At 39.2% G+C, this 26,555-nt stretch overlaps 1 protein-coding gene and 1 long non-coding RNA gene across 8 annotated transcripts in view; one reads left to right on the forward strand and one right to left on the reverse strand.

Annotated features, from left to right (window-relative positions):
- The window catches only part of LOC148777336 (uncharacterized), a 47,926-nt gene extending 31,821 nt beyond the window's left edge, over positions 1-16,105 (forward strand). For both annotated transcript variants that reach the window (XR_016037844.1, XR_016037845.1), the window contains exons 3-5: positions 178-295; positions 3,397-3,529; positions 15,967-16,105. This is a non-coding gene — a long non-coding RNA (uncharacterized LOC148777336). The remainder of the gene's footprint in view (positions 1-177; positions 296-3,396; positions 3,530-15,966) is intronic.
- Positions 1-26,555, reverse strand: part of PRUNE2 (prune homolog 2 with BCH domain) — a 308,955-nt gene that overhangs the window by 19,343 nt on the left and 263,057 nt on the right. For 5 of the 6 annotated variants that reach the window (XM_055426912.2, XM_055426909.2, XM_055426908.2 and 2 more), the window contains 6 exons: positions 23,026-23,226; positions 15,986-16,159; positions 7,531-7,633; positions 6,756-6,887; positions 5,582-5,668; positions 705-803 (listed from right to left, as the gene is read on the reverse strand). In XM_055426912.2, coding sequence (XP_055282887.2) covers positions 705-803; positions 5,582-5,668; positions 6,756-6,887; positions 7,531-7,633; positions 15,986-16,159; positions 23,026-23,226 — 796 coding nt within the window. Of the gene's footprint in view, positions 1-704; positions 804-5,581; positions 5,669-6,755; positions 6,888-7,530; positions 7,634-12,933; positions 13,278-15,985; positions 16,160-23,025; positions 23,227-26,555 lie in introns of those variants that run through there. The other variant, XM_055426910.2, reaches the window with a different exon arrangement.

The raw sequence follows: 26,555 nt of genomic DNA on the forward strand, positions 1-26,555 counted from the left end.
TGAAAGAAAGACATGATCGACAGTAAACGATAGTTCTTTGCAACAATTAACCAGTTAGGAGGGTTCATTTTCCAGCATCACATTTTTAAGCCCCAGCTCCAAGCAGTTGACTTTTTATTTTTACTATTTTTGAAGCATAATCCTACAACTTTAAGTATCCATGCTTTCTACCTACAGGCTTTACCAGGTACTGAGTAAGGAAGTCATTCCTGACTGCACCACCCACCACTCTGCTTTATCTTTCACCTGGAGGCAACTATGAAGAAAAAGGACTTAGAAGAAATCAGAGAAAGGGGTAACTTTTTTCTCTTTTCCTTGGGTCAAGCAGATAAATTACTTTACATAAGGCAATGAAGAAATCCAGGCTATGTACAAAATCTACCTTTTGTGTGGCATGCAAGACAGAGGTAACAAATACACTGATTAGTGTTAAATGTATGCTTTCCCCAAAATGGTAGTAAATTCAAGGTGAAAGTGCGCAAATCTCAATAACACCATAGAAGATCATGTGAAAGTAGATCTGCAAGAACAGAACAGTTATCTCTAGGTTATAAGAAAATAAATATATTTATTGGAGACTATTTGTTATTTGTTTTAAATGTAAAACAAAAGATAAGCCATTTCCCCATATTCCAGGAGTGAGTTATTTTCTCATCCAGACATGCAGTATTTCTTACCAAATCTTGAAAACCATCAGGACTTACTTGATGATGCTCTCTGGAATATGGATGCAATCCATTGGGATCAGTCCACTGAGTTCTGATAAACTACTGACATATTTAATTTTACTGCTGAATTTGGAACTTGAAAAAAAAAAGAAAAGAAAAAAGATTTCAGTCACTCCTCCATCCCTCAGACTTCTGCCTCTTCTTGAAAATCATTATCACCTTGCCCCCAGCACTCTTTCTTAGAAGAATAGCTATATTATTTGAGTAGTTACTATGTGCCAGACAATGTTCTAATTGGTTAATATATATATTAACTCTTGGGACTTTCCTGGTGGGTCAGATGGTAGAGAATCTGCCTGCAATACAGGAAACCTGGGTTCGTTTGCTGAATTGGGAAGAACCCCTAGAGAAGGGAATGGCTACCCGCTCCAGTATTCTTGCCTGGAGAATCACATGGACAGAGGAGCCTGGCAGGCTACAGTCCAGGGAGTCACAAAGAGTCATACACAACTGAGCGACTAACACACACACATATTAACTCATTTTCTGTTATAGCCTAATGAGGTAGATACTATTATTATTCTCTTTTTAAAGATAAGGAAATTTAGACATAGGGAGTTAAAGTATTTGCCCAGATTTCACCTTCAGTCAGTGGGAGAAGGTGCCACTTATCTATAATGATTGGCTGTTTTATAAGAAGGTGACATTTTTGTATTACTAGTGTAATAGCAAACTAATTCTAAATATATCATTCCACTTGAAAGGGAACTTGATCAGGCATCAAACTCCCTTGAATGGTCTCTAATGAAAAGGCCTCCCCAGTCTACTGAGAAGATGCTGTCAAGGTCACTTCTGCATACATCCAGCTTTCACATTTTACTTTCAGTTTTGACTAAGGGCTACTGACTGTGGCTTATGAACAACCTTCATTTTTGAACAGTCACTTCAAGTCCTGATGAGCCTTGGGTGAACACACACTGCTAATGATGTGCCACATTAGGCCACTTCCTTCCTCTGGAGTTTTTGAGCTAAATTCAGATTTTGATTTAAAAAATGGAGGGGGTAGAATAAGAAGGCAGAAGGAGTCATGTCAGGAGGACACCTCCACACTGGAGTGTACAGTTCTCTAAACAGCAAAGTGATTCAGTTTCTCATATTCAGATACGTATTTGTAACTGAATATGAAAAAGAATATTTTTTCTTTTTGGTGTATTGGTACCTGCTATTTCCTCTACCTGGCTTTAGCTAGCCAATTCTATTCTTCAAAACTCACCTTGAGGATGCATTCTTCTAGAAAGCCTCTCTTGAAGCAGACTCTGTCTTCACGCTTCACCTGTTACCTTAAAACTCACCCTCACTCTGAGTTATCACCCTCATCGGCTTCTTTTGTACCCTGTATTGTAGCTGCTTTCTTGTCTACCTGTGTCAGCTGCCAGGATGTGACCTCTTTGAGGAAAGCAATTGAGCTATTTAATTTCTCAACCTGCAGCATGTAACCCAGTGCTTGACACAGACAGACGATTCTTTAAAAAAAAAAAATGAACTTGAGGAGGGAGGGATAATTTAGAAGGATGGGATTCAGTTCAGTTCACTTCAGTTCAGTCGCTCAGTCGTGTCCGACTCTTTGCGACCCCATGAATCACAGCACGCCAGGCCTCCCTGTCCATCACCAACTCCCAGAGTTCACTCAAACTCATGTCCATTGAGTCGGTGATGCCATCCAGCCATCTCATTCTCTGTCATCCCCATCTCCTCCCACCCCCAATCCCTCCCAGCATCAGACTCTTTTCCAGTGAGTCAACTCATTGCATGAGGTGGCCAAAGTATTGGAATTTCAGCTTTAGCATCAGTCCTTCCAATGAACACCCAGGATTGATCTCCTTTGCAGATACCAACTACTATATTAAAATAAACAGATAAACAACAAGGTCCTATTCTACAGCACAGGAACTATAGTCAGTTTCCTGCAATAAACCATAATGGAAAAGAATATGAAAAAGAATATGTAACTGAAAAAAAATATTCTTTTTAGTATTTAGTTACAAATATGTATCTGCATATGAGAAACTGAATCACTTTGCTGTACACCAGAAATTAACACAACATTGTAAATTAATTATACTTCAATTAAAATATACATGAATTAAAAAAAAAAAGAATTTGCTATATACCTCCATCATAGATGTTACCCTTTAGCAGTGAAAAGACCTATAATACATTTTAGTGACCTCTTTTTTCAGGTCAAAAAATTTGTTACACTGATGTAGATTGATTCACAGAGGGATCTTTAAAGAGGGTTTTATATGATGAAACTGTAGAATATAATGTTTAAGTACTTGAAATATGTGTTCTTTAGAATTAGGTAGACACTGGGTTCAGAGCCTGAGTTTATCATTTCTTGGCTATGTTACCATAGAACTGGGGTTGGTAAACTATGGCCTGTGGGCCAAAGCCAACTTATTACTGGTTATTTACATCTTTGCGCTGACTGGTTTTGCATTTTTTTTAATGGTTGAAAAATGATCAAAATAAGACTATTTCGTGACATGTAAAACATTTCAGAAAATTCAACTTCAGTGTTCATAAATCAAGTTTTATTGGAACACAGGGACACTTATTTATTTACATATTATCTATGGCTTTTGTCCTACCATGGCAGAGCTAGTAGTGGTGACTGAAACTGTATGGCCCATAACACTTAAAATATTTAATATCTGATTCTTTACAGAATGGTTTGCTGGCTCCTGGTTTGAACAATTTATTTGACCTCATTTAACCTTAGGGATTTTTCCTACAATACAGAAATAGGAAACAGTGCCTCCTTCAGAGCGTCATCATTAGGATTAAATAAAATAATGCATGTAAGTAACTCAATAAATGTAAACCATTATTATATGTAATTTACCACAACACTACTTGCTATAATTTAATTATATTTGTTGTGATTATTGGGGCTTCCCTTGTGGCTCAGCTGGTAAAGAATTCACCTGCAATGTGGGAGACCTGGGTTTGATCCCTGGGTTGGGAAGATCCCTTCGAGAAGGGAATTATTATTATCTTGAAACTCCCTTCAATAAATGTTGAATTATAATTCTTTTTCATAATCTTGCCATAATAAATATTTACCAAGGAGAAATATATTTATTTTAAAATAGAGCTGAATTATTAAATAAACATCAGTGAATCAATATCAATTCTAATGTTTGCTTTTTTACTCATTAAAAGTTTGTATAAGCTCTTCATTGTACATTTATTCCTAGTGCCTGTCAAAGCATTTTCTGCTAATCTTAAAATTAGTAGCTTTTTTAAAGTATATCATAAAAGCTTGTATTATGCTTTAAAGTAACTTAAAGAGCTCTCCTACCAGAGGAAAACTAGTTGAATCCTGCTACCCAGTTGTTGGAAGTAGCGGATGGGAATGCTAAATAAATATAAGTGAACACCGAACAAAAAAAGGAGATTCTGGAATGCACAGAATGCTCAATTTCTAATTAAAAAAAATAGATATGAAACAAGCAACTAAGATTTACTGTATAGCACAGGGAACTATAGTCAATATTTTGTAATTATCTATAATGGAAAATAATTTAAAAAGCAGTTATGTGTATATGTATAACTGAATCACCTTGCTATGCACCTGAAACATGGTAAGCCAACTATACTTCAATAAAAAATATATATAGTGATAAAAAATATAAAAGATTTTAACCTTTAATTTTTTCTCCAGAAGTGATCAGAATTTTTCTTACAGATTTATTAATAACACTGAGACAGAAAATTTTCAGTTTATATAATTTGTATCCTGATGTTAGGCAAGTTCTAGTTAGCTGATATATAGTTGATTCACAGTATTAGTTTCAGGCTTACAACTTAGTGATTCATTATTTTTATAGACTATACTCCATTGAAGTTATTATAAAATGGTGCCTATTTTCCCTGTGCTGTACACTATATCTTTGTAGCTTATTTATTTTATACCTAGTAGTTTGTACCTCTTAATCCCATAACCCTATCTTGCCCCTCCCTATTCTATTTTTTAAAACTTTCTAGAAAATCTATATTGTTCCTTTCATTTAACTGTCTCAGTTTTACTATGTAAGAGGCATATCTTACTTTTCTCTTCATCCCCAAAATGTAAGGTTATATAGCATCTAACACAAAATAGATGATGAACAAATATTTACTGATTTGAAGTGAATTTAAACCAAGAAGCCTCATGGATGATCAAAACAAAGCTCTCAAAATGGCTGCACAGACTCTTAACCCACTTTAGGTGACCTACATGGTATTTGTTCAGAAGAAACAAAACAGTTAAGGTCTGGCTTATGTTTGTGTCCTTGAGGTGTCTTTAATTTCCATTGTCATGGTACTCCACCTCTTTGATTCTTTACAAAATACCATATTTCTTTAATGTGTGAGAAAGTTGCTCAGCTGTGTCTGACTCGTTGAGACCCCATGTACTATACAGTACATGGAATTCTCCAGACCAGAATACTAGAGTGGGGTAGCCTTTCCCTTCTCCAGGGGATCTTCCTAACCCAGGGAATGAACCCAGGTCTCCTGCATTGCAGGTGGATTCTTTACCAACTGAGCTGTCAGGGAAGCCCTTATTTCTTTAATGGTACTATCTATTCCCTTTTGTCATATGGCACGGAAAACTCACTATTTCATTTTCTGTGTTTATAGCAGGCAATATAGAGGCCATGTTTTATAATTACAGGGGAAAAATCATCATTATGAAAATATACTCACTCTTAGAGTCTCTTGCTGGGCAGTCCAAAGTATATTTTCAGGAAAGACAGAGGCAAAACATATTATCCTAAATACTTTCTTGGTTTATGAATTTTTGTGTAGAGGAACAATGAATTACATTCTTTAAAAAACTAGTACTTTTACTGTAATAATGACTATACCTTATGAAAGGTCGTGTAACTGCAAGGATTGTTCTGATGAACCAGGATGGATGAACAATGATGAATGATTTTAAATTCTTCCTCAACCTATTTGAAAAAGAAAAAAATTTACTCATAACCTATTTTGAATGGGAATTAAAGTATGTGTGTGTGTGTATATATATATTTATATAAATATTAGGGAGTTCTTATGTAAGTTACTATCATCTGGTAGGCAGGTATAGAATGCAATGATTAATACAAAGAATGCCTTTGAGATATAATTTGAAACTTGCATAATTCAAACCTCATTTTCCCACAGAAATAAATGTGAAATAGAATAGTCATACTCTTGGAGTGCATAAATCTGTAACCGTCATGGAATATTTTTGTTTGACAATGCTATTCATTTTTGTCAGCATTATTTTTAATATTTTGAAATGAATACCCTGTTCTACTGAGCCTGGGTTTCTTCCTGTGTATAATGAAAGCATGTGGTTATTTGGCCTTCAGATTAACATTTTGGATATCCTGGCATATTTTTCAGCATTAGCAATGCTACTGTATGTATGTTTGGATGATTAACGGATTTTAATTACTATATTAGGGCACTCACATGTTGCTTTGCAGGGAGCCACATCTGAGAGGAAGCCACACTATAGAAGACATCATAAATTTGTATGCTTATTATGACAGTTTTCCTATAGATGGCAACAATGTGTTTGGTTCTAATAAAACCAGTATGAATAGAAGTGATGTATCTTGAGGAAGGGGTGCACAGTCACCAAATGGGCCTGAATTAACAGTGAAGGTTGAAATAAGGGCACATGGGTTCTCGGAGTCACAACAGTCCTAGAGCACAAAAAGGGCAGCAAGGTCACCTGATACCAGTGAAGAATCATGGACTTTGATTTATCAGCTCAAATTGCACCTGCCTATGGCAACAGCATAAGCATTCTTTAAAATGCTTGTCGCCAAGTTTGAGATTAGTGACATTTATCAAAATCTGGGGAAGATTTGCTTTATTTAAAATTTGAGTGATACTTTGATTAAGATTTTAAAATTTATTATCTCAAATCAGCATTAATTCAATGTTCCTGAATTGTGACTGCCTTTTTGGTAAATTAAAAGGTTACTGGAGATGGGAGTTATTGAGGAAGTCAAAATAGTGATTAGCTAATGGAGCCCCACATACCGTCTGTCAATCATCTGGTAACATTTCTTCATCCAGCCTAGCCCTGGCATCTTCCGCCTTGGGGTTGCACCATTCAAGTACACAATCATATAGTCTTCAGCTACCATCAACTCTAAAGTGCTTATTACATATCTGATCACAGGAAGGAAGAGAAGTGTTTTCAGTTCCCACATGATAGAGTTCATCTTATTTAACCATAATTATATAATATTTAAATTACAGGGTGCATAACATTTAAGAATGTACATATTACCTCTTCTTCTTGAGAAGAATGCAGTTACCTAAGATCACTTCTCTGAGAGTATTACTCATTTATTTGCACAGTTATCTTTTCTTTTCTTTTTTTTTAATGCAGGTACACTTGAAAAATCTGTGGGTTAGAAACCCAACTTTCAAAAATATCAGCAATGTTATTATATACTAAAGGGCAAGTCAGATTAAATAAAGGCAGATATAAATGAAGTCAGGTTATTATCAGTTGACTAAGAACATGTTATCAGGGAACCAAAATAACACTTCACCCAAAAAAAAAGTTACAAAATTTTAAAATACGGGCCAAACTGTATTCATTTTGTTTTCAGTGCATTCTACTGACAAAACAGCTCCTCTGAAGCTTTTAGTCTCGAGCAATTTTCCTTGATACAGATTTCATTGATTTTTAATCAAAGGCTTAGAATATTCTACATCATCTGTTTCCTTTTATTAAAGATGTTCTATCTGCCATTGCATCCCCACAGACATTAACTCAAAGCATTTTATTGTAAGCATCACTCACAGGAAAAGATTTTCCATGACATAGTGGTAGTCCGCCCGACTGCTGTCTGGCAGAAAACAGGCGGCAAAGACAATGATAGCATTTAGGCCGTCCCCATAGTATCCTGGGGGACAAACAAAAAGACATTTGTAACCAACTGAAACTCTTAACAAGATAATATTTAACCTAAAGGATAAATCTGGAGGCCTTGGCAAGTGTATGTATGTGGATGAATTAGATATATCTTTAAGTGACCATTATAAAGACTATATACTTCTATAAGTATATACGCATATAATTATCTTGCAGTGGTTAAGATACAATACATAGTGTGAATATATTTGCATATATAGGGCACCCATGTATTATGGATGATTATATGTACTGTACATAGTCATATAAGTGGGTTATAAATATTCAACTTAAAAACAAAGGATGGTGAGGCAACAGTTTTTGACTTAAGGGCTTCTAATTTATACAATAAAAAAGCTAATCTATATAACACTCTTTCCTTTACTGGCTAAGAGAGAGGGTCTATTTGATCCTTTTTAGTCTGTCCTAGTTGAGGTAAACTCTATGTTCCTTGAAAACTCATCTTTGAAACATGTGGCAGGTGTTGGTCAAGTCTCCACAAATTTGTCTATAGAATCTCACGTGCCTTCCAGACTTAAAAATGGAAGCAATGCACTATACTTTAAGTTATTAACATCCATTTAAAAATATCTGTGATTGTATCATATAACATAGTTCTAGGTTTTAGAAACATTAGAGATTTCCTCAAAACTTTCAGTAGGAGGACAGTACACACCCTCAAGCCTGATCAGAATTTGGCATGTTTCATTTTTTCAGAACTCTAAATACCCCTCTGGTGATTACAAGGCAGTAAAATACTGGCTAGATATAGATTTGGATGGGCTTAACTCTCGAAAAGCAGTTTAATGAGATGTTTTCTACAAGGATAGAGAGTATGACTCTGCCACAAAAGAGCTGGGGGAAGAAAGTGATACCAACTAAAAATACATCAAATGATGGGTTTGTGTATATTACTAATTTGAGGCTGCTGCAGATAATGCTACATACCTCAGAAGATGCTACCTATAAGTGTATACCTGATGCAACACGTTTGCAAAACGGGACTGCAGTAGCTTCCCTCTGGATTTTTTGCTTTAGTCCCATCTTTTCCAATATATAGGTATTTTGCCAACTTTTTAAAGAAGGTGGTATGAAGGAAAATGGCATAGGAGATATATTTTCATACAAGAAGTGTTTGTTCCACAATTTCATTTAGGAAGATTCATAACTGAATAGAAATCCACAAAGGATAGGGTGGCTTAATGACATTAATCCTAACTCCACTGAAACATGCAGTTAAGGCTCAGTGCAACAAAAAAGAGAGTTCGTTACAAGAGAAAATAGACATAATGAATCCATCTTAAATAACAGTATAAAAGCATCCTTCTGAGAGACACCAGGAGAGGCAGAGACAAGATGGCAGAGTAGAAGGACTTGGGCACATCTCCTCTCAATGAAAACACCAGAATCACAACGAACTGCTGAACAATCATCAACAAAAAAGACTCAATCCTATCTCCTCCCCCGCACCCAAAAAAAGATATTCTCTACCCAAAGACAAAGAAGAAGTCACAAGAGGCAGTGGAAGGGACTCTTTCAAAATATAATCAAATTTCAGACCTCCTGGGTGTGTGAACCACATACTAGAAAATAATTATATTGCAGAGGTCCTCCCACAGGAGTAAGAGTAGTGAGCCTCACGTCAGACTCCCCAGCTTGGGGGTCTGGTATTGGGAGGAGGAGCCTTCAAGAGCATTTGGCTTGGAAGGCCAGTGGCGCTTCAGTACAGGAGTTCCATAGTACTAGGGGACACAGAGACTTCACTCTGGGAGGACACACACGGTTTAATGTGCATTGGGGCCCAGGGCAAAGCACCTGCCTACAGGTCTTGGAGGGTCTCCTGGGGAGGCATGGTTGGCAGTAGCTCATTGTGGGGTAAGGACACTGGTGGTGGACATCCCAGAGAATACCCATTGGTATGAGCTCTCCTGGAGGTCACCATTTTGGCACTGAGACCTGGGCCCACTCAGCAACCTGCATGCTCAGGGCCAAATAACCAACAGAGTGGAAACATAGCCCCTCCCACCAGCAGATAGTTAGCTAAAAATATACCCCTTTAAGGGTATATTATAAGGGTATATTTATAAGGCCCTGCCCACCAGAGGGACAAAACCCAACTCCACCCACCAGTGAGCAGGCACCAATCCCTCCCACCAGGAAGCCTGCACAAGTCCCTGGACCAACCTCACCCACCAGGGGGCAGACACCCGAACCAAGAATTGCAGCCTTGCATCTGGAATAGGGGCTTCCTCCAGATGGAGGAATGGAGATGACCACAAAAACAGACAAATATCTTCCAAACAAAGGAACAAGATAAAACACCAGAACAGCTAAGTGAAGTGGAGCTAGGCAGTCTACCTGAAAAAGAATTCGAAGTAGTAATAGTAAAGATGATCGAAGATCTCAGAAAAAGAATGGAGGTACAGACAGGATACAAGAAATGTTTAATAAAGACCTAGATGCTTTCAAGAACAAACAGAGATGAACAGTAAGTGAAATGAAAAATTCACTAGAAGGAATCAACAGCAGAGTAAATGAGGAAGAACGCATAAGTAAGCTGGAAGACAGAATGGTAGACATCACTGCCGTGGAACATAATAAAGAAAGAAGAATGAAAAGAAATGAGGACGCAGCCCAGCTGGTTCCTCTGTCCATGGCATTCTCCAAGCAAGAATACTGGAGTGGGTTGCCATTCATTAAACACACCAACATTCACATTATCAGGCTTCCCTGGTGGCTCAGATGGTAAAGAATCTGCCTACAATGCAGGAGACCCAGGTTTGATCCCTGGTTCAGAAAAATTCCCTAGAGAAGGGAATGGCTACCCAATCCAGTATTCTCACCTAGAGAATTCCATGGACAGAGAAGCCTAGCAGGATACAGTCCATGGGGTTGCAAAGAGTCAGACACGATTGAGTGACAAACACTTTTCACATTATGGGGGTCCCAGAAGGAGACGAGAGAGAGAGAGGGCCTGAGAAAATATTTGAAGAGAAAATAGCCAAAAATTTCCCTAATATGAAAAAGGAAACACTCAAAGTCCAGGACATGCAGAGAGTCCCATACATGATAAACCCAAGAAGGAACACTCAAAGACACATATTAATCCAACTGACAAAAAGACAAAGAGAAAATATTAAAATCAACAAGGGAAAAGCAATAAATAAAATACAAGGGAATCCCCATAAGGTTATCAGCTGATCTTTCAGCAGAAACTGCAATCGAGAAGGAACTGGCAGGGTTATTTACAGTGGTAAAAGGCAAAATCTACAATGAAGAACACTATACCCAGCAAGGCTTGTTCAGATTCAATAGAGAAATCAGAAGTTTTATAGACAAGCGAAAGTTGAGAAAATTCACCACCACCAAACCCATATTACAACAAATGCTAAAGGAACTTCTCCAGGCAGAAAAGAAAAGGCCAATACAAGAAACAGGAAAATTAAAAATGGAAAAGCTCACCAGTAAAGGCAGACATACAGTAAAGGTATGAAATGATCCACACACAAATAATATAACAAAACCAGCAATTGTAAGGAGAGTACAAATGCAGGATATTGGAAATGCATTTGAAATTAAGAGACTAGCAACTTAAACCAATCTTGTGTATGTGTATATACATATAGAAACTGCTATATCAAAAGCTTGTAGGAACTGCAAAAGAAAAATCTACAATAGATTAACACACAAGAAAAAGTAATCCAAATACCATACTAAAGATAGTAATCTAATCACAAGAGAACAAAAAAGGGAAAAGAACCTACAAAAACAAATCCAAAGCAATTAACAAGATGGCAATAAGAACATGCTGCTACTGCTGCTAAGTCACTTCAGTCGTGTCCGACTCTGTGTGATCCCACAGACGGAAGCCCACCAAGCTCCCCCGTCCCTTGGATTCTCCAGGCAAGAACACTGGAGTGGGTTGCCATTTCCTTCTCCAATGTGTGAAAGTGAAAAGTGAAAGTGAAGTCACTCAGTCGTGTCCGACCCTTAGCGACCCCATGGACTGCAGCCTACCAGGCTCCTCCACCCATGGGATTTTCTAGGCAAGAGTACTGGAGTGGGTTGACTTTAAATGTAAATGGATTAAATGCTCCAACCCAAAGATATAGACTGGCTGAATGGATACACAAGCAAAACATGTATAAATGCTGTCTATAACAGACCTACTTCAGCCCTTGAGGATGCAAAGAGACTGAAAGTCAGGAGATGGGAAAAGGTATTCTATGCAAATGAAAATCAAAAGAAAGCTGGAGCAGCAATACTGATAGACAAAATAGACTGTTAGGAGAGAAAGAAGGACAATACATAATGATCAAGGGATCAATCCAAGAAGAAGATGTAACAGTTGTAAATATACATACACCAAATGCATGAGCAACTCAATATATGAGGCAAATGCTAACAGCCATAAAAGGAGAAATTGACATGTACATACTGCTATACTTAAAACAGACAACCAACGAAGACCTACTGTCTGGCACAGGGAACTCTACTCAATATTCTGTAATAACCCATATGGGAAAAGAATCTGAAAAAGAATATAACTGAATAACTTTGCTATACACCTGAAATTAACACAACATTGTAAATCAACTATACTCTAATAAAAATAAAATTTAAATTTAAAAACTTTAAATGTAGATGTCAGGCTCCAGGGTGTCAGGATAATTTCGAGATCATGACTGCTCAGTTTGTTTGATTTCTTTTTCTATTTCTAGAGAATTTCTAAGAATTTTTTTTTTTTAAGAAAAGACTGAGGTTTATAAACTATTTCAGAAGTCATCTTAAATGGCAATTCATCTCTTTGTGTCACTGCTGTCTATCCTTGGAATGTTGTAGTAATGCGTTTGCTTGAGTTTATTTAGCCAAAGGAATACTGAATGGTCAACTTACCATGTCCTGATGAGTGTCTAAGTTGGGAATGGCCCTCTCTATAGAAATCACTGAAATTGACAAATGATGGATTTTACATTTGTGGGCAGAGGATTTGTAGGAAGAGAAGAAGAGGCAAAAGAAAGAGAAGGCAATGAGGAGATGTAGTGTGTAAGGAAGGAAAGAGAAAAAGAAAGATTTTGTCATGAAAGTTTTCCTTCTAAATCAAGAGCCGCGCCATCACTGTCAGGCTTTGGAGCTATTCCAGACAGCAACTGCTGGCAAAGTGCAATAACGTGAATGAATAGGACCATTTGAATTTTGTTCTTTGCCAATGCCTCCAAGGAGGTCAGCTAACCCAGTTTCTATGCTAAATATGCGGCTTACTCAAGTGAAGTTCCCTGTCAGCGAGTGCAAAGTTCAAGTGAAGTTTGGCTTTTTAGACCATGTATTTTATCAGACTCTCTTCTCAATAACAGTGAGGTGAATTCAGAGTATATCTGCTGAGGTGTGTGAGCTAGCCCACCGTGGTGTCTCCTGGGACCCTCAGAAGCAACGATGCAAACCTTACCTGAGGCAGGACAGACAGGCATGAAAGGGACGGAACACAAGTTTGCTGGCCAGCAAATGGAATGGAGAGAGAAGGAAAGATGCCACAGGCGCAACAAAACATACACACACACACACCAGCCTGCAACTCTTCTCCTCAGCCTTTCCAGGATCATTTGTCCAGCAACACTGCAGAGGGTTACCTGAGTCTCCTATAATGAAATGAGAAGTAAAAACACAAGACAGGAGACTCCTCGTTACAACACGTTAGCATGAGTGCCCTTGGCTATTTAATTGTGTTCCCTGCTTCAGGTTCCAAAATGCCAGTTCTAGCCTCAAAGCAACCCCTCACTGTGGGCTAATCCAAACCACCCAGACCTCTCCTTGCTTTTCTGTATAAGCAGATGGCAGGAATGTTACTCATGGGCTCTCAGGAGGTGACACTGACTTTGAGATCACCCTTTTCTTACTGAGGAAGTAACCAAGGCCCAAGAGAGTCAAGTGATGACCAAGGTCACAGTGTGAGTAGTGATCAAGATGGGTCTTGAACTCTGTTCTTCTACACGGTGTACAGGGCCTCTGGCCACAGCTCATATGAAGTCACCAAAGCTGAAGGCTGAGTTATTTGTTCAAATACTGCTCTCTCACACAGATGTTCCCAACTGGTGCAGACACTTGCAGGGCCTGGCTTTGCAGCAGACCTCAGCAGTGCTTTTAATCACTCCCAGCTAGCTGTCCAGAGCACCAGACAGCTGGCACTTTCTTTCTGGCCTGAATGAGAAAACGTTCTCATAGCAAAGTGCCAGACACCAAAATGACATCTCTGTTCACTCTGGGCACTGCTTTTTAAATGCTCATCAGAAGCCAGGGTGACAAACTCAATGGACTGAGAACTAGGGAGTGTCATCATTAAGGTCTGAGAAAGTGATATGAGTTTCCAAGACAGCAAAGCTTTGGCAAATTCAGAAGTAACATGTGAACTGTCTTTACCTACAGAACAAAAGGCTGGTCAGGGTGGAGGAAAAGGTGGCATCTCGCTCATGATCTGCTGGGTGCAGCCAGAGGCACATCATGCAGGCCGGCGCCTGGAGAAGGCCGAGGCAGAGCCAGGCAGAGAGGGAAGGCAGCCTTCTCTCTCCAACAAACCAGACGGTCACACAGACAAATAAGGAGCTCACAACACGGAACGGAGAGGAGCAAGTGCCAGTGGGAGGGGGTGGCAGGGAGGAAGGGCACAGCAAACCAGGTTATCCCTGAGCTAGCAGGTGTTTTTGCAAAGAATATGATGGGCAGAAGCAGTCCCTTTTTTGGACTCCAGCGTGCTGACGATAATCACTCTATCCTGATTCAGGCAATAGAACCATGGGCTCCATCCACCCAACTTCACTGTGGTTGAGAGAATAAGCAGGCCAGTCTGCTGAGCTAATGAGAACTTGGCCTTATAAAAGCATGGGAGCCATGAGCCTGCCTTCTTTACAACAAAGGGACTACTAATTTATGACCTGAATGGTAAAATGTACAGGGAATGTCACTGGGCGACTTCGATTTACTTTAACAGACTTTTCTACATTTCTTGTACTTTTTAGAATGTACACAGGCTAGTTTATAGTAGCCTTTGTTTTCTTTTTTTTCTAAAAAGCAAACAAATCAAAAATACCTGACGGGTGGTGTAAAGGATCTTCTGGGAAAATCTAGATGATTTCGGATTGTGGTTTTCATTAGAAGAACAACAGGACTGACTCTATGGCCAGCTGCCTGTCATTTTCAGCAAGATTAAGCCTGTTCTCATTCTAGAGGCCTGTGGGAAAGGTCTTAGAGGAGCTCTCACTGGGCCATGTTACCATTTCAGCTCATATAGTGAAAAAGGAAGGTTGGGGCCAGGAACACCCATAGGCGTTTCCCTTCTCCGTCATGGGTGGGAGCCCTGGGTGGTCTTGCTACTTACATGGAGGGAGCAATACATGGGGCAGAAAGTGGGAAATCTGTGGTGAAGGGGACTTGGAAGGAAAAAGCAAAACATCCTTCTGCTTGATAGGAAACCAAAGCTCGAGGTTCAGTGTAGTGCCAAGACACTTATTCCCCTGTCCTTGTTAAGGAAGACAGAACAATTGCCTTGTCAGCTTACACTTTTCCTAGAACAGCTGAGTTGTTAGGGTGGTGCCTTAGGACTGCAGGAGCGTTGTACATGCAGCAGCAAAAAAAAAAAAAAAGAAAAATGCTCCAAAAGCCACTTATATTTTCTGAAGTTGACAATGTTCAATGTGTCGTCTGTGTTATTTACTTTTTGGGAGTCCAAAATTCAGGCTCCTGTAGTTCCAAGACAGAAGTGAAAATACAAAACAGAGCTTTTTCTCTCCCTTGTCCCTCATGAAGCAGGTGGAGACTGTGGCTAGAGCGAGCTACTGTCAGGCACAGAGGTAATGGAGTTTACAGAAAAGCAAACTTTAAATGGGGTGGGGTGGGAAAGGGACCAGGCTGAGTCTCAAAAGATTTCCTAAAGCTTCTGAAGAGAATTCAAAAGATTGTTCTGGAATTAAAAGCACCTCTTACTGCAGGCCATGTTGAAAACAAACCTGAAAACAATTCAGGTAAAACCCTACAAGCAATCCATAGAAATTCCATACAGACGCCATTGAATTGGACAACTGTGGCTTTCAAGAAATTTGCACAGATGACAGCTATCATATGTGGTGTGAAAGGCATCTTTCACCTTGGAAAGTTACTTTTGTGTAGTAGACTTTCCAGTGTTCACTGAATTGCATATGAATAATACACGCAGTTCTACAGTGCCCTGAATGTTGACTGTCTAATAGCATCAACATTATTAGGGATGTCATGCTGCAGAGAACCCTAGTTTGGTTTTCTAATAAAAAAAATATATATGGGCTCCCGGCTTCCCAGATTTGCAGAGCTCCACTACCTCCGTGAGAAATGACTCTCCTATAGGGCTCGATGACCTTCATGTCAATCCGCTGCTCCTGTTCTCCGATCACCACGGTCCTCCACAGCCGGTTGTCTTCCCGCTCCTCTTCCGCCGTATATTCTGGAATAGACTCCGACTCTTGGCCAGAATCTTTGTTGCCTGTGGAATCCTCTGCAAGTGGAGCACAGAGCACGGATGAATGGGCAGGACCTCTACAGCTGGGGCAGTTCAACAACTAGCTGCCTCCTGGCAGGCTCAACCTGACGACCTTGTTCTGTACAGCTCGGAGCGAGCCTGACACCATCCTGACTTCACCAAGGACACTCAGTGAGGTCTTCCTGATTGACAGACTGAATGACCGATCCATTGGTAAGGCTAAGCTGAGGGTGGGGTAGGAAAAGGGCTGGAGCTATCTTGTGTCTGTAGCGGTCCAAGATGGGGATAGACTGGGTGCTAACTCCTCCCTGGATCATACAAGTTGTGGCCTGTGGTCTTTCTGATGGTGTGAAAAGCTGTTATTCATCAGGCCTTATTTTCCTTGGGCCACATTTATTGGTGTAACCTGAGTGCCCAGAGTATTCTGGGGCCTCTCAACTCGGTATCTCGATGACACTGCCGGCCTAGACCTCCACTCTAAGACTCTTAACAATGGGCTTGAACCTCCTCTATTGGGAGCACATCTGGAGATTAATTTGCTATAACTTCTTATAAGTTTTTCAAAATATGCTACACAAAGATTTTACAGTAAGTGAGAAACAACCTTATAAACCAGACGTGCTCCAAGCCCCCAAATTCACAAGACTCTTACTTGTGGGTGCCCAAGGTAATGAAAAAGCCCACTGAGCATTCTCGGGGAAAAATTTACTACTCACTCTTAGGCATCAAAAAAAAAAAAGCAGCTATATTTAGTTTTTTTAAATAATAAGCAACAATTGTTTCCCTTTTTACTTCAAGTACGAGTAGAATTTAACAATGGTTATTCTTTGTGTGTTTATGTAATTTGGTAATAAAGGCTTATTTATAGTTTTCACAATAATTCTGTGAGGTGTTATCATTCTTAACTTTCCATTTCGTAAGAAATTGCCTTTGATTTATACCACACTTGCATTCTTTTAGTGGTGCTTTGATAACAGTAACAGCAATATTTATTCAGCATCTACCAAATGATCAGACACAGAGGAGATGTAGTGGCAGACATGATACCAGTGCAGAAACTCTGAAGTAATTGCCTCAGATCACAGAATCGGGAAGGAAAAATAATCGAACCCTTGGCTTTGCTACTCGTCGAAGCTGTCACACTGCACCCTGAGTGTGTAATTGCCTCAGTCTCATTTATTTTGCTATAAGGCAGTGAGTTCCTTGGGCTACGGAGTCATGCCAACTTCATCTTTAATATCGGCCCCCATCAACCCACTTCACACCTGCACAGAGTTTTCAGTAGAACTTGGGAAGGTGAGTGAGTAAATAAAGCTTGGACAAGTTCCTGGAAATATAGGTAATCTGTAAGGGAGCCACAACAGGTCTATTATGTTCCAGAAGATGTCGCAAGACAGATTCAAACATGTCTAATTACCTGTGACTTCGAATAGCAAAGTGAAGCCCAGCTGGGAAGCAGTCCTAGCCGCTTCTGCCAACACCAATAGCTACCACAACCTACAAAGCCTGGCCTCACTCTGGCTTTCTCTGCATTCCCACTAATGTTCGCTGCTTACTCAGAACAGGAAACTAGCAACCTTGGCCTCAGATTAAGCACTGTGTCACTTGTCCAAATCCATCCATCTGCTCTGGACTCCCTATCTGAGATCCCTTCTAGCTATCCCCCTCCCACTTGAGTTAGGGCCCTTGGATGCTCCTCACAGCTCCCCTTCCCGGGACCCTGTTTTCCCACTTGTCTCTGTTCCCTCAGATCTCTGGGCTCAGATGTGGGCTTGTCTTCTGAGGTTCCAGTGCTCTCATATACATGGTAGGCATCATTGCCAACACCTCTTTACCCTGTTTGGGACCTCCTTTCCCCACCTCTTTTGATTGTTGTAAATTAAATAAAGAGTTCTATAGTAGCTAGGGGTACGGTACACTCTCTTACGGTGTTGAATTCTAGAAGTCAACAATATTAAGCTAGTCGGAAGTAAAGGTAAGTTGTTTTACTCCCTTGAATTAACAGTATCTTCCTGATCTTACTATAAATTACCATCTTTCCCCCTGCCATCATTTTCTCACTATTTTCAAAAGTTTCAGGTCTTATTTAAATCTCTGCCCCTAGGCCCTCCAAAATTTAATGTTTGGTCTCATGCTCTCATCACTAAGAAATGCTTGACTTTCTTTGTCTTCTTTTCTGAATAACATGCTTTTCTCCCTTGCTGCTTGTTGTTGAAGTCAATTAGCCCTGGTACACAAGGGAGAAGTCCACTTGAACATTTTTCTTTTGTCTTTCATGAGATGATTTAGTACACAGGCTCTGAATATCCTGTGCTGAAAGATCACAGTGAGGAATCTACCATCGATGATCATATGAACCAATGGAAGATGAGGTCAGCTGTGGCCTCCAGTAGGGACTTACATCCGTAAAGGGGACTTGGTTTCTGTGTTGTGCCCTTGCATTGACAATGGGAATAATCTGAAAATGCCTTCAAAGACATTCATTATGTTTGAGTCCCCCCCCAATTTGTATTATCTTTAGAAATCACTCCCAGGAGGAAAATGAGTTTAGATATTATTATTCATGACATATTTGATCACTAACATAGGCATAGTTATTAATATATGAATCTTGAACAGACTATGTATTAATCTAGACTACTGACCTAGAGAATAGGTTGAATGTTACTAATTTAATCTGTAGGAGTGCATGTTTAATATTATGCTAAATACCCAAGGAGATTTATTAACTAGTTTTTAATTTTCATTCTTAATATACCTTTCATCTCTCCCTTTTATTGCTACTTAGTATCCAATGTGTATCCAGGTTTTGTTGAGCCAGAAGCATATATAGTTTTAGGGGGAGGGAGCTTTTTAAGGAAAATAATCTTTTTTTCCAAATTGTTCTAAAGCATATGAACATATCTCTACAGACTTTTCCTGACAGAATGAAGCTTCATCTTCTGTCAGTATCACAAACTGAGAAAATATTTTTTTCCTGTCAAAGTATGGTTCAGTCTAGTTGGAAAGAATGGTTCAGTCTAGTTGAATCCCAGAGCTGGGATTCAAACGGGCTTTCTCCACTCTTCTTGCTATTGCTAGAGTGCTGCTGCTGCTGCTAAGTCGCTTCAGTCGTGTCCAACTCTGTGCGACCCCATAGACGGCAGCCCACCAAGGCTCCCCTGTCCCTGGGATTCTCCAGGCAAGAACATTGGAGTGGGTTGCCACTTCCTTCTCCAATGCATGAAAGTGAAAAGTGAAAGTGAAGTTGCTCAGTCATGTCTGACTCTTAGCGACCCCATGGACTACAGCCCACCAGGCTCCTCCGTCCATGGTGTTTTCCAGGCAAGAGGACTGTAGAAACATCTTTTTCCCAGGTGACAAGAGTAACTTTCTGATGGTCTTCCCACCTTCATCTGTTCATACTCAACCCCCTGCCTCCACTCCATTTGAACTTTTTGTTAGAGGAAAGACATCCTGTACACAATTAAGAAAGTCTTTAAAGTTCTTTAGAACAGGTCTATAGGTAATTGGAATCTGAAAACTCAGCACACAAAAATACAAGGGAAAATCATCTTTTCAGACCACATCACCATTATCATGTAAGGCTGCTTGTGGGTAAAACAGAATAAGCTCCACACTTGACTGGTTTATAAGCAGAATTAAAACAGGGAGTTGATTTCATAAGCTGGTTGCCTGCAGGCTGTGAAAATAATGACCACAGAAATGGAAGTTAAATGAAGTGACTACCTGATTATCTGGAAAAAATGTGAGGCTACCTTATTCACATAGGAAACTGTCCATCATTAGGGGTTAGTTTTAGAAAAGATAAACGAGGTCACTAAACACTGCCAGGAGCCTAGGAAGAAAAAATACATGAGCACATGAATGTTTCTTACAGCCTTCTTATCAGAAATATTCAGGCTAAAATTCTTTATCATTTGTCCACTTCCCTTACAAAATGCCTTTGCTAAGATCTGAATTATGATAAAAAATAATTCTGTGGTCAGTTTGAAAACAGAAATAGGTCATCAAAATTTTTTCTGACCTTTGGATATTTTTAAGTTTATAGAATTACTTTAATAAAGTATCTTTGAAAAAGCTGCTCTCCCTTAGTAAAAAAAAAAAGACTAATCTGTTAAATCCTTCACTATCTACATGTTTCTGATATCTTTGGCATTTATAAATATCAAAGAACATCAAGCCTTCATTATATCATCCTTTCAATGGTATTTTCCAACTATTCTGACACAGTTTTTAAAGAAAGTTGCTTGGAAGGGATGACCAACTTAACCAATTATCTTTTCAGAATTTTTTCCATAAGCAAAATCACACCGTGGGCAAATAATCTGGCATCAATGTTTGGTCATCAACTGACTAAAACAGGCAAGTGGTGTGAACATCCTTCAAGCACTTGGGAAACTAAGGGCCCTCAAGTCACCCCAAAATGGGATTAAAAGAGCATGTAAACATGAAGTTGGGTCATTAGGCTGGCTTCAGGTATGCTCTCCTAACACAGATAAAGACCCTCCTGTTCACTCTCAGTGTATTTGTGCAAAAGGAGCACGGCCCAGGAGTTGCAGACAACAACTCAGGTTTTGTGCTGGCTCTGACATTTACTAGCTATGTGACTTTAGGTGAATCACTAAACCTCTGGGGTTAACATAATACCTATTCACAGAGTTGACATGAGGATTAATACAGTTAATATTTATAAAGCAGCTAGCACAGATCCTTGACACACAGCAAGCACTACGAAAAGTGTTCATTAAATAAAATTAATTACAAACCAAACAGTAATTTAAAACCCTGTGACTTAAAAACTCCAGTTTTGTGTAGAATCTATATGCCTAATTAGAACACTCACGTAAGAAACAAAACCGTGCAGCTCTCAAGCATTACTTTCATACTTTGAGATTCTAACATACATTAGACTCTTTTATAGTCAGTTATCTATGTCTGCATTATAAAATATAGCTATTCAGATATACTGTTTTCAACATTTAATGCTGTTGTCTATTTAAAATGGTGACTGAACATACTCCTTTCATGTGAAAATCAAGGTGGACTTTAAAATTCAACTTACACTAAAATTCTCTTCTTTAAGACCTAAAAGCAGGGTTGTGGCTGTTAAACTGGTTCTTTCAACATAACTATGTCGACTAAATAAAAAGAACTATGTCAGCAAGTGGCAGCTCTAATTACCAGTTTGTTCAGGCACCACCACTTAGCTTGACAGTTTTACTATTTATAAAAATAAAAGGTTCAGATGTGGGGTGACACGGTTCTCCAGGGCAACAGCGAAGTACAGGGGGAGGAGAGGGAAGGACCTGCAGGGTCATGCCACAGCTGTCTTCTCTGAGATTTTAAGTCAATGCATGATTTTTACACTTGAAGGTTTATTAGCAGGAAAGGGACTGGGACAGCTGGGGGCAGCTGGAAAGGATGGAGTGGCTGAGGAAGAGTGTCTGAGATGGCAGAAAAGAATATGAAGTCAAGACTTTTCACCTCCTATTTGTGTATTTCAACTCACAGGGTCAAATATCCCGATAATTATATGAATCTAAGAACATGATAAAATGCAATATCAAATCTCTACTTAAACACAATAAACTATAATACAAGTAGTTTAGCTACATCCTGTTCTCTTAGCTTGAGGAAATAAAGATTTCCACACTGTGAAAGCAGGGTCTGAATCTAGGGCTGGTTGTGGTTGTAGCCCTGGTTGCTCAATGACCATTGGTTGAGTTAATTAATTTGATGTTACTCTCCTAATTTCCTAGTTATGTTTTTCTATGAATGAAACTGCTGGAATTAGTATGGCTCTAAAAGTCAGGACATCTGTTCAATTGTGGTATTTCTTTTTTTTTTTTTTTACTAATTTTCACAATATATCAAAGCAGTAAATATAGCCAGGATTCTCTTACTTTCCAAATTCAAATTTATAAAGTCAAAGAATGCCACTCTGTAAAGCTGAAACTACATGATGCCAGTTTTTAAAGAAAATACTGTGTATATATTTCTTAACAAAAGCAATTTCATTGAGCAAGAGAAAGAACTGGTAATCATATAATATATTAAATCATATAATAAGACTGGTAATCATATCAGGAGTGCCCAGGATTGATAAGCACATTTTTAATCTTCTGACTTTTTATTCTCCCTCCACCACACCCTACCCCATCCCTCCTTCCTTCCTACTTTATTGGTGATATAGCACCAAGCATAAGAAAGTCTCTGGCCTTATGGAGCAGACATTCTAATGGGAAGAGAAAGATAAGTGAGATGGAAACAGTTATATGATTTCAATTAGTGTGACACATGGAAAATAAAATTCATACTGAGGTAGAGTGTGACTAGATGGTGGGGGTGGCATGGGTACCTTTGATTACAGAGGTCAAGGAAGGCCTCTCTGAGGAGGTGACATCTGATTAAGATCTGAATAAAAACAAGGAACCACCCATGTAGAATGTGTGGGAAAGAACATTCCAGACCATGGGAGGTTGTACAGAGAAATTGGTAAGCTCTAATTTTTCCACTTCAAGTTTTATCTTCCAGATTAAATTCTCTTTCTCTGAAAACCCAGTCCCAATTTTCTTATGACACAGCATGTAACAGTTTTCTTCCAATCTCAGCCAAACACAAGGCCTGGCATAGAGTAGGGGTTTGACAAAGGCGTGATGGTTGTGTATGACCTCTGTGAACCATACCTGTTCTGTCCAGATCGAAACCATCAATCATGGCCACTTATGACCTGAGATACAAACAGAAGCTTCTAGAAATCACAAAAAAGCAGCCAGCAGGAACACAATGGGAGATTTGTTCCTAATGCCACTTAGATGCCATTAGATATGATTAGATAATCTTTCACTTAACTTCCACCTGCCAACTTGGCAACTTACCATGGCCAGTGTACTCAAAAGAATCTGCTTCATCGGGAGTCTCAAGTTCATCCACATTGATATCAATCTCATCTGGACTGTCCAAGTTATCATCAGAGAGAACAGACCCTTCACTTTGATCCAGAGACAGATTGATATTTGGGGCTGTGAGTTTGATTCTCCGAGGATGAGTGCTATCAAGATCCAGAGAATTAGGAGGTTCTAAAGAAGATAAAGAGCAGCAATAAGTGTTAAACCATCATACACGGGACTGCCAACAGTAGGTGTGGCCCCAGTGGAAAACAATTTTAAGGCCCTTTCAGCAAAGGCTCTACCTGCCAAAAGTCATTTCTTAGGGTTTGGACCCCTTCTTGACCAGTAGGCCTCAGTACTGGCTTGCTCCAGCCACATCAGCTCTGGCCATGCAGAAATAGGAAGTGGGAGTCATTGCTAAAGGGGCAGAGATCTAGTCTTTAGAACTGCCCTGTTCAGGTTTGAAAACCTGACACTGACATAATATTGGATTACATTTTTTATGATGCATATTAGGAGAAACAAGCTTTATACATAACTTATAATGATTCAAGTAGACTTTATTCCTGTGGAATAGAGGATATGAACTTTATCTGTTATGTTTACAGATACTCCCCAAATACATCTCTTTAGTTCCTGACAACTCTGCTGTGAACTTTCCTTGGCTGGCATTCTTTCTTTTTTCAAAAAAACGGAGGCATCCTCCCAGATTACATTCCTTGGTCAAGCAGTCATTACTTCTTATGCCAATATTGCCTGACTCTGGTTCTTGTACCATAGTGATAGTCTCTTTGTGTAAGGCTCATGGAATTAGCTCCCACTCTTCCACTGTAATATGCATCTTTTTGCTCAAGTGCCTTTCACTTATCAGAAGCAGAGCTGGAGAAGTAATCTTTAACCAAGTTGATCCCAGCTAAACAATGGTTCAGAGACACAGTAACAATAAAAACTTCAGGATTCCCTATAACAAAAGGTTTTGAAGGCCATCTAGTATACCTATCAATTCTGCAGTTCTAACCCTGATCTTGTCCCAAGGAAGCTAACACTGTTTCTTTGTCATTAAAATCTTTTTCTGTATAGAACAACACCTAAACTGTGTTCCATGTAATATCTTTATGTATTACTTGGAAAAAAAGTTTCTATTGACCAATAAGTTTGTAAAACATTGAGGGGCTTCCCTGGTGCCTCAGATGGTAAAGAATATGCCTGCAATGCAGGAGACAGCATTTGATCCCTAGGTTGAGAAGATCCCCTGGAGAAGGAAATGGCAACCCCCTCCAGTATTCTTGCCTAGAGAATTCTATGGACAGAGGAGCCTGACAGGCTAGTGCATGGAATCACAAAAAGTTGGACATGACTGGCTGATTAACACACTTGTTGACTAGTACGTTTATAAAGCATTGGGATTCCACAGGGATTCTCAGAGGTGTGCTGTCCAAAAAAAATTTTTTGTGATGGTAGAAATGTTATATATATGGCTTCTAGGCACTTGAAAGGAAGTTAATGCAATTGACAAACTGTACGTTTCAAGTTTATTTTAAATTTTAATTAACTTTAATAGCCACATGTGGCTAACAGCTCCCCTACAGGACAATGAAAGCTTTAGCACCTTTGTTATTCAAAAGTGAATTGTGGTACTGAGATTAACATGTACACACTACTATATATAAAACAGGTAATTAACAAAGACCTACTATATAGCACAGGGAATTTTATTCAATATTCTGAATAACTTACATGGGAAAAGAATCCGAAAAAGAATGGATTATGTTCATGCATAACAATCACTTTGCTATATACCTGAAACTATCACAACATTGTAAATCAACTATAATATAAAATAAAAATTAAATTTAAAAAGTAAATTGTGGGAATTCCTTGATGGTCCAGTGGTTATGGCTCTGCACTTCCACTGAAGGAGACCAGGATTTGATCCCTGGACAGGTAGGCCTGGTGTCCTGTGATTCATGGGGTCGCAAAGCATCGGACACGACTGAGGGACTGAACTGAACTGAACTGAAGGGAACTAAGATCCCACAAGCCACACAGCATGGCCAAAAAAAAAAAAGAGAGAGAGAAAAGAGAGAGAACTGTGAATCTGAAGAGTGGAGTAGAGTGGAGCAGTGGCTACCATGTTTACTCCGCCATAGAACACTTAAGCATAGTTATGTCATGTGATTAGTACTTTGAAGAATATACTTTAAATACCTGGACAGAAAAAAAAAATTGACTCCCTTCTTTTTCAATTCTAGGCTTGACTAATAATCTCAAGAGTTCAGGATCTAGGTAAGATCCTATAGCTGGTATAGTGCAAAAGAGAGAAACTAGTACAAAGTGGGAGTCATACAGGTTGCAACTAAAAACTTTAAATTCCATTTTGTATACGCCTTGGGTCATAAATTCTTAGAATGTAGTTTTGGGTTTTTCTTTTTTTTTTTTAATAATCAGGATACTAAGCATTCTTAATATTAAATCACTACTTTTATTTATTTAATAAATTTATTTATTTTAATTGGAGGCTAATTACTTTACAATAATGTAGTGGTTTTTGCCATACATTGACATGAATCAGCCACGGGCACACATGTATTCCCCATCCAGAACCCCCCTCCCACCTCCCTCTCTATCCCATCCCTCAGGGTCATCCCAGTGCACCATCCCTCAGGGTCATCCCAGTGCACCATCCCTGAGCACCCTGCCTCATGCATTGAACCTGGACTGGCGATCTGTTTCACATATGATAATATACATGTTTCAATGCTATTCTCTTAAATCATCCCACCCTAGCATACAGGGTCATCGTTACCATCTTTCTAAATTCCATATATATGCTTTAGTATACTATATTGGTGATTTTCTTTCTGGCTTACTTCACTCTGTATAATAGGCTCCAGTTTCATCCACCTCATTAGAACTGATTCAAATGCATTCTTTTTAATGGCTGAGTAATAGTCCATTGTGTATATGTACTACAGCTTTCTTATCCATTTGTCTGCTGATGGACATCTAAAGTTGCTTCCATGTCCTGGCTATTGTAAACAGTGCTGCTATGAACATTGGGGTACATGTGTCTCTTTCAATTCTGGTTTCCTCAGTATGTATACCCAGCAGTGGGATTGCTGAGTTGTATGGCAGTTCTATTTCCAGTTTTTTAAGGAATCTCCACACTGTTCTCTATAGTGGCTGTACTAGTTTGCATTCCCACCAACAGTGTTAAGAGGGTTCCCTTTTCTCCACACCCTCTCCAGCATTTATTGTTTGTACTTTTTGATAGCAGCCATTCTGACCAGTGTGAGATGGTACCTCATTGTGGTTTTGATTTGTATTTCTCTGTAAATTACTAATTTTAAACATTCTCACACTTAAGTATAAACTTGATGAACTTAGATGTTGGTTGCTGCTGCTGCTAACTCACTTCAGTCATGTCTGACTCTGTGTGACCCCATATACAGAAGCCCACCAGGCTCCCCCGTCCCTGGATTTTCCAGGCAAGAACACTGGAGTGGGTTGCCATTTCC

The sequence above is a fragment of the Moschus berezovskii genome, chromosome 7, assembly GCF_049115385.1.
Source record: "Moschus berezovskii isolate FMDL1 chromosome 7, NW_MosBer_1.0, whole genome shotgun sequence".
Taxonomy (NCBI): Eukaryota; Metazoa; Chordata; class Mammalia; order Artiodactyla; family Moschidae; genus Moschus; species Moschus berezovskii.